Here is an 8,366-nt window from a genome sequence, read left to right on the forward strand (position 1 = left end):
GCCCTTTCTCTGCTCTCTGGGGCGAGTTCATCTGTCATTAACCCTCAAATCGTGCCCAACTAAAGCATCTGTGGGGCGGTCCCTAAAAAGGACTCGACTTGTGCTTCCACTCCACCTCTTCTGATCTCCTGCGGCTGCAGAAGTTGGGGAATCTGAGGGAGGAGAAGGCCCTTAGCAAGCAGTCCAGGGGATTAGGTTCTAGAGATGACCACCACCCCACCCCCGGACCCCAAATGCCCACCACAGTTCCCATCCCCTGGCTCCACCTAATCTCTGAGGCAGCCCCTCCCCACCCCCACCCCAGTGAGACAGCACTAACCCTGAGGAGGCCCCTCAGTCAGTGCCACGGCCCTGGCCAGGCTCCTTCGGAGTGTCCGTGGTCTGCTGGAAGCCTCCAGGGAAGAGATTCTGGGTCCTCTGGGTTCTCCACTGCTGTCTGGGGCTGGAGGCAGGACTGGAGCCTGATGGGAAGAGCCATCAGTGGGGTGGTGCCCTGCTCCCCTTTACCCCCCAGGGTCTGCCCCTGCACGCCCTGTCCGCCTCACCGCCACTTGACCAGGATGGCTTCTCCTCATCAGGCGAGAGTGTCTGCGAGGGGCTGGACCAGGGCCTGGACAAGGGGGAGGCTGAGGCCTCACCCCACAGTTCCTGCTGCTGCTGCTGGTGGAGCTAAAGGGAAGGGAGAGGAGTGAGGGCCCTCTCAGGCCCCGGGCCCTGGGCTAGGTGCAGAAGGCTTTGAACCCTCCATCCCAGCTACTGTTGGGTACTTCCTTCCCTCTCCTCAGCCTCTCTTTTGGGCAGCTGCTTTCTCCCCACGTGTCTCTTTTTCCCCAAATGCCCACCACAGTTCCCATCCCCTGGCTCCACCTAATCTCTTAGGCAGCCCCTCCCCGCCCCTCTACTCACCTGGTGCAAGTAGATGGCATGGAGACTCATCTCAGCAGAGGCAAGCTCAGGTAGCTGGGCCACCTTCTGGCCCCCAGTGCCTCCTGGGGACACACAGCTGAACAGAGGATGTGTAGATCAAAGACAAGCCCTTCCCCCTGCAGCCTCCAGGGAAGGCCAGACTAGACCTCCCCTTCCTAATCCCGCCCAGTGCCCTGCACCCTCCTCCTAGAGGGTCGGCCCCACCACTCCTGCTCCCCTGCACCTCAGGCCCCTACTCCTCACCTGGGGTCCTGGGCCATTCTAGAAATAGAGGCCAGGAGGCTGGCAGTGGCTGCAGCTGGGCAGGGGGCTGTGGGGCTCAGGTCCCTCGGGGGCAGAAGGGGGTGCACCAAGAGGTTGGCCAGGAAGGTCTCCGGCTGGGAGCAGGAGAAGATGGGGATCAAAAGAGAGGGTGGAAGGGGAGGGAGGAGGTCTCATCAAGGCAGGGGAGAAGACTGAACCAGTGAGTAAGCAGGTTCATTCAAAAGGTGAGGCGGAGGGAGAGGAGAGGGGCGGGGCCACCGGTGAAGGCAGGGGCAAGGCAGGCTTGGGCTCACCAGAGGTGAGGAAGAGTCGCTGAGCACCCTGGGGGTGGGAGGGCTGCGAACGGAGGCGGCACCCAAAGCGGCTGCATCCTGTTGTACCCGGCCCCGAAGCTGCCCCAGGAACTTGGAGCTGTGCCCTGGGGGGCGCCATTGTGGGTGCACCAGGGAGAACCTCATCAGGGAGAGCTCAGTCTTTCCGTCCTCTGCACGCTGAGACTGCGAGGCCTCGGTGTGTCCCGCCGAGAGCCACTGAGGAAAAAAGAAAAGAAAAAGCTCCAGACACTGCTTTTACAGCTGCCGAGGGAGCTTCGTTGGGTCAGCGGGACAGGAAACACGAGCCCCAGTCTCCAGGTGAAAGAACAAGGCCACGATGGGCACTTGCTCAAGGTCACCCAAAAACACGGCAGCAGAGCGGGACCTGGGTCCAGGCCCAGCACTAGAAGCGGGCAGCGGCTCTGTGTTTTGCCGGCCTGCTCACATAGGACCCCCAGAGCTAGCCTCAGGCCTTGCTGGGGAAGGTGGGTCTTCCTTCAGCCCCATCCACTCTCCAACCCATTTCTTGGCCTCTCTGGTGGCCTTTACTCCATTTACTGGTACTGGGATTATACACAGGCCGTGTCGTGTAACCGCACACGGCCCTGTGGACACTGGACACTAAGGCTCAGGGAAGGGAAGTGATGAGCTCAAGGTCACAGGTGGTCAGCAAGGGAGCTGGGAGGCAAACCCCTCTCCAACCACCACCCCGCACACCCAGGGAAGAATTTTAACCTGAGGGTGGCCGTGGCGCTTCACATCCATAAGAGCAAAGGAACAGATGTCGCCAACCCCGGCCACATCCACAGTGAAATGACGAAAAAAGTCAATAATCTCCAGGGCACGAGGGCGAAACCAAAATAGCAGAAACAGCGGGGTGAGGAGAGGTGACAGGAGCTCCTCCAGGAGGGAGACCTGGCGAGGCAGGGGCAAGGCTGAGGGGTTGCTGAGGGCGGACAGGACCAGGAGGTCCCCAGGGATGCTGGCCAGAGCAGGAAACCTCCAACCCAGTCATTCCCCGGCTGCCAGGGTGGCCAGTCCCGGGTCCATTGGTCCCACGCCCTTTCCGAGACCAGGCTGCTGCGCAGCTTCCCGCAGGAGCAGTCCCCCTCCCGACTCGACCCTCACCGCTCGGTATTGCAACAGCCGCGCCATCTGCTGGTAAGCGCTGGCCCTACCGGCAGCACCGGGCTCCTCCGGGAGGTAATGCATGTGGGCCAAGGCCGATTGCAACAGGAGCTGCGGTGAACGGCCCTGGCTCTGCTCATCCGGAATAAAAGACCTGGAGGGCAGATAGGGTGGGGCAGGTGCCCGCGGTTAGGAGGAAGTGCGGATGCCGGAGGCAGGCTAGGGGGCGCTGGCGGCCAGAGGGGTCGAGATAAGGGTGGAACTCAGCCCCAGGTCGGAGGAATGAAACCCCTCCCTGGGAAGCTCCCCTCGCACCTGGCCACGGTAGCGGTGACCCCGAGCGCGGTCATGGCGGTGAGCACGTGCTCCACGGCGAGCACGTCCTCGTCATAGACGGTGAGTGCGAGCAGCGCGGCGAAGAGCGCGCCGGCAAAGAAAACCAGCTGGCGGGCCAGCAGCGCGAATATGGGCGCCGGGGGTGCTGCGGCGCGCAGGAAGGCAGCGGCGGGGCGGTAGGCGCGGGCCAGGCGGGCGCGCAGCTCGTGCGGCAGTTCATTGAAGTGACGCAGCTGCAGGCGGGCCAGGCGCGACCAGCGGCGCACCCCCAGCGCTCCTGGCTCTCGCCGGAGCAGCTCGACGTGACTGTAGAAGGCGTGCAGCACCTGCCAGGCCAGCACCAGCGGGCTCAGCGCCAGGTTCACGACGGCCAGGAGCAGTACTGCGCGCCGCCAGCGCGCGGCCAGTGCGCCCCGCTGGTCATTGCGCTTGTAGGCGTCGGGCAGCTCCCAGCCCCCGCGGAAGAGCGAGAAGGGCCCTCGGAAGAGAAGCAGGTCGACGTTGAGCGCCAGGCCGCGGCTGAGGAAGACCACACTGCCTCCGCAGGGCAGCGCGCAGCGGGCCGGCAGCAGACCCTTGTTGGCCAGCGCCACCTGGTAGTTGGTGTAGCGCAGGATGCGGTGGTGCACGTCCAGCTCGGTCAGCGGCCGGGGCTGCACGCACAGGCCCCCGCTCCTCTGCAGCGCCAGGAGGCGGGACTGCACCTCCGCCCAGGGCACAGAGCTGAGCTCCTCCTGAGGACACGGGGTGGGTGAGCGCCAGCGACCTGGGTTCCTCTGCACGGACCCCAAATTCATCATGACCAGAGAGCTACATCCCTGGCGCCTCCTCCCCACCCTCCTTCCCAGTGTCCCTCAGGTGAGAAACCTGGCACCACTTTCTATCCTCCTTGCCCTTCCCTAACTGTGTCACCAACCCACGCACTTCCTACTTCCTTTCATCCTCTTCTGAATCGTTCCTCGTGGCCCAGCCATTCCTGAGGCCATGAGTCATGTGCTTTCCAGCGACACCTCATAAGTTAAATTCTTCAGGTATTTGATCTCAGCTCCTTAAGAGCAGATTTTCCTGAGCCACCCGCAGTCCCACACGTAGAAGACGCTGAGCAGCCGCAGTTCCTAGGGCGCCTAGGTGGGTCCAGACGCCTCACGCCTCTTGCCCCCGCAGGCTTTGAGATGGCCATCTCCTGCAGTGACCCCCGAAGACACTGGCTGAGTGCACAGCACGGGTGGGGACTGTCGGATCTCACGTGGGTCTCCCCTGCAAACCTCATTTCTGCCCACTTTCACCCAGCTGCCCCAGTCCAGCCTAGTCAAGTCCCTCTGGGCCAGTCTCTCAGGCCATCCCAGAGGAATGGGATCCCCTTCCTCTGGAAGGAATGGGGGGGGAGTGAAAGGGGAAGGAGGATGAGGAGGGTAGCAGCCTCCTGCAGAGCCAGTGGTCTGACTCCTGCTCTCCACTGCCTCTGCTTCCCTGGCCCCCTGATCCGTCCTACACTGTGCCTAGTGTTCCCCTCAAAATGACTTTCTAGAATGTCTCCCTGGGCTATGCAGGAGGACATGCCGAAGGCTCTAGACTTCTAAGGGGAGCAAGGGAAGCCAGCTGCAGAAGGTACCGTGTTTTTCTGTGTATGATGCACATCCACGGTTTGTGCGTATTATACGCGGGATTATTATACCCATGTACAGTGCACATCCTTATTTTTTCCTTGAAAAACTTGGGCAAAAAGCTGCGCATTATACAAGGCAGAATACGGTAGCCTTAGAGCAGTGCCTTAAAGGAAGAACTTAGGTACAGAGCAAGGAGCGTGAGCAAGACAGGGAGGGAGGAAAGGGCAAAGCAGGACCTGGGGACAGTGAAGGGGGCCATGCGGTGACTGACTGCAATAGGGGGCAAAGCCAGAAAGGGGGGTGGGATCACCCAACGGGGCCTCAGCACTGAGTTGCGGGCTGGTGGATCGATCTCCTCCCACAGATGCTCATTGTCTCCCTGCCTCCTTAGCTCCTGTCCTTCCCAGCCCCACCCCAATTCCTCCTGCATTGCAAAGCCAGATGACTGCCCTTCGTCTTCTGTAACCCATCTAGATGGGATACAGAGCCCCACTAGGATGGGGACCGTATTGTGTAAGTGGTGGTACTCCACCTCCTGACATTACTCGGGGGCTAGGATCACCGTCGATGAGGTCTCTGTCCACCTTTCAGTGGGCCCTTCCGTCTGTGCAGCCCCTACTCCTCCCCTGTCCTCTGCCCCTGGACATGGCACCCCTCCACACAATCACATCCACCTAGCTCACCGGGGGGATGTGCAGGGCCTCCCTGTAAAACACCTGGATGTCCCAGTAGCTGAAGAGGTTGCAGACTGAGCGAAGCAGCTGGATCAGCCAGAAGGCTGCAGCCAGGATCAGAAGGAAGACCAGCAGGGGGCTGGAGCGGATCCTGGGGGCGGAGGTAACAGAGCGAGAAAGTGGGACCCCCATGGAGAGGGAGATGAGACTTGGGGAGTAATGGTAAAGTCATGGAGGGGGTCTAGCAAGACCAGCGGTTCTCAAAGTGTGGGGTGTCTGGGGGTCCTCAAGACCCTTGCAAATGTCTGCAAGGTCAAAACTTTTTCCAGATAATACTAATGCTTCTGCCATTTTTATTCTCATTCTCTCCTGGACGTATAGTCGAGTTGTCCAGAGGCCACATGACGTCACGTTGACAGCCAACAGAATGTGCGCTCTGAGGTTTCTTTTTCATAGCTGTCCTGCACTTTACTCTCCAATAAGGTATGATTCGCATAAGCAAAAACTCTTGGCTTCTCAATCAATTTTAAGTGTGTAAAAGCTACCCTGAGACCCAAACGTTGGAGAACCAGTGATCTAGTCCAGGGACAAAAGGTGGGTGGCTCTTGTCTGCTATTCTCCCCGACCTACTCCCCCCACCAGCTGTCACTCACCGCTGGGCACACTGGGAGGACGGGAGGATGGCGTCTGACAGAGTCACTTTGTTGTGCGACAGCCCAGGTCTTGTCCGGTTATTTGGTTGGTTGGCAAAGAGAATATTGTAATCCACGCAGCAAAGGAGGAAGGTCGTGAAGGTGATGATAAAAACAAATTGTCTGTCGAGCCGGGAGTTCAGTGATCAGGCCTGAGAGCTGGCTGGGCTGCCACCCAGCCTCCAGGCCAGCTCAGTCTTCCTCCCCACCCAGTGAGCCCCTGGCTGCCTGGGAAGGCCCGGGCTGGACTAGAAGCAGCAGGCACTACCAGGACAAGCATCTCACCCCAGCTGGAAGACATCCTCCAGCAGGATACAGGCAAAGCCGTTCCGCTGGTGGTAGCTGTAGATGTGGCACGTGTGTCAAGAAATAAGCCTACAGCAGGACGGGCCTCTCCTAAGCACACCACCCCCTCACTCCACTGACAAGTCCCCCCAACCCACTGCATCCTCAGGGCAGAGTCACCCCTGCCATGAATAGTGCCAGCCCCAAGGGGCCCTCCTGTGCCACCGCCGCCAGGCCCAGCACAAAGGATATCTTGGTGAAGAAGCTGTCCAGGTTCTGGATGTGGTGCCAGGAGCCTGGGCACAGAGGGGAGAGCGTGGGGACTCAGCTGTCATCAGTGTGAGCTCTCCCCGAACTCAACCTGCTGCCTCAGCCCCCGGGCCCTCCCCAGCCCACTCCACTGCAGCCCCGCACCCACGCGCTCACCTCGGAGCCCTTCGGGCACATGAAGCAGGGGCTGCTGCTCCTCCCCATGGAGGGGTGAATCTTGGGACCCCTCAGGGTCACAGTCCTCCAGCCGCTCATAATCCTGCTCAGGGATCAGAGGGCCTATCCGCAGCCCAGGACTGCCCTGGGGGCATCGGCGTGAAGGAGGGGGAGTCACCGAGGCCAGGGGTGGGGCGAAATGGGAGCCCCAGGCGGGGGGAGCAGAGATGGGTGTCATCACAGGCCCTACCTGTTTTGGGGGTGTGGCTGGGGTGGGGAGGGCACTGTGTCGAGGCTGAAAAGCCCCTGGGGCCTGCACAGCTGGGCAGGGGGCCCCCAGAGCCAGAGGAGGAACTGAGGAAGGCATACTTCTTGTGTGAGGGGCAGGGGACAGAGAGAAGACAGAGACCCTCCCTCCCCCAGGCCCCCGACACGGAGGAGGCAGGAGAGGAGGCAGTGGCATGGGGAGGAGGGGCACTGATCCAGGCCCCAGGTCTCCCCACCGCCCCAGCTGCCCTCTGCTCCCCCCCCAGCCCGTTCGCCTCACCATCAGGTTGGCAGCTTCTCCTGAGAGTTTGGAAGGTTGGGAGTTGCGGCTGTTTCTTCAGAGGTTTGAGGAGCTGAGCAGGGACTTCGACAGGACAGTGACAACAACAACACAGTGACTCAGTTGGGGCAGGCCCCAGGCGTCCCAGCTCCCAGTCAGTCACCTGTCTAAGCACGCACACCCCCTTCCTGGGCAACCTGCAGCCAAGGCACTCAGGGCCCCGCCTCCGTGTCTGGGAGGGGCGCCAGCAGGAGAGGCAGAGGCTGAAGAACCGACCAGAAGCGATGCCTATCGTCCCCTCATCAGCCCTCGAGTGGGTTTGAAGGGGAGCCCAGACACTAGCAGCCAAAATAACAAAAGCCAAAAGAAAACCCTGTCAAAGGATTATAGGACTATGAGGCCAAGATGTTAAATCTTTGATTTCTTATAGTCTTGTCTTCCCTACATACACGCACACACAGAATCATCAATGGAGAAATGCTTTAAGACCAAAAACAGGAAGAGAAAGAAAGAAAGGGAGAGGCTGTTCATTTTGTCTGTCCAGCAGTACTCAAGAGGGTAAGTGGGGGGGCGGGGGGCAGCCTGGCTGTGCATCCGGGAGGGGGGCAGTGAGCAGAGGGAAAATAAGAAAGGAGAGGCAGCTCTCTTGGATGTGAATAGTGGGGTTTGGAGCTTACAGTAGAAAAGCAGAGTTCCTTGGATATTCCATTATGTTTACTTCCTTATCCTCCTGAACCCTGAAACCCTCTCCCCCAAGTCCTGACCCAGCCTTTGGAGGCCCCTCAGAAGCATCGGGACTGACTCAGCAGAGAGCAGCTGGGGGTCAGAGATTTGGAATGATAATTTCGGTGGCCAGAGATGAACTGAGTTGAGTTCCTTGTTGTCACGTCAATGAGGAGGAGGAGGAGGAGGCCCAGGCGGCTGGTCCAGTGGCTTGTCCAACACCATTCCTGAGGCCCTGATTCACCAGGTTTCCTACTGAAGGCCATGCCACCCAGGTGTCAGGCCTCCTGGGCTTCGGCCAAGGGCACATGTAGGGGCCAGTATCCATGAACTGGAGAGAGGAACAGAGTGCTTCCTAGATTGTTCACTGGAGGAATATGGAGGCCACAATAGAATTGCCCGCAAAATTTGAGTCCAGATATGCCTGTATCTCTGCCTTCTTC

General features: G+C 60.0%; 1 protein-coding gene across 3 annotated transcripts; it reads right to left on the reverse strand.

Moving 5' to 3' along the window:
• Window positions 1–14: 14 nt before the first annotated feature.
• ATG9B (autophagy related 9B) lies at window positions 15–7,752 on the reverse strand. Of its 3 annotated transcripts, XM_053926297.1 has the most exons (15): window positions 7,201–7,752; window positions 6,654–6,798; window positions 6,478–6,523; window positions 6,228–6,290; window positions 5,904–6,065; window positions 5,260–5,401; window positions 2,949–3,745; window positions 2,634–2,787; window positions 2,241–2,420; window positions 1,485–1,721; window positions 1,171–1,304; window positions 907–1,003; window positions 546–669; window positions 320–461; window positions 15–152 (listed from the first exon to the last, which is right to left on the reverse strand). In XM_053926297.1, the coding sequence occupies exons 1-14, from the start codon at window positions 7,201–7,203 to the stop codon at window positions 334–336; spliced, it is 2,412 nt and encodes an 803-aa protein (XP_053782272.1). In that variant the 5' UTR covers window positions 7,204–7,752; the 3' UTR covers window positions 15–152; window positions 320–333. The 3 variants fall into 3 exon arrangements, with proteins under 3 accessions (XP_053782272.1, XP_024420326.3, XP_053782271.1); XM_024564558.3 differs by having other exon boundaries at window positions 2,949–3,703; window positions 6,654–7,752; XM_053926296.1 differs by having other exon boundaries at window positions 6,654–7,752.
• Window positions 7,753–8,366: the final 614 nt, after the last annotated feature.

Source organism: Desmodus rotundus, chromosome 6 (assembly GCF_022682495.2).
Source record: "Desmodus rotundus isolate HL8 chromosome 6, HLdesRot8A.1, whole genome shotgun sequence".
Lineage (NCBI taxonomy): Eukaryota > Metazoa > Chordata > Mammalia > Chiroptera > Phyllostomidae > Desmodus > Desmodus rotundus.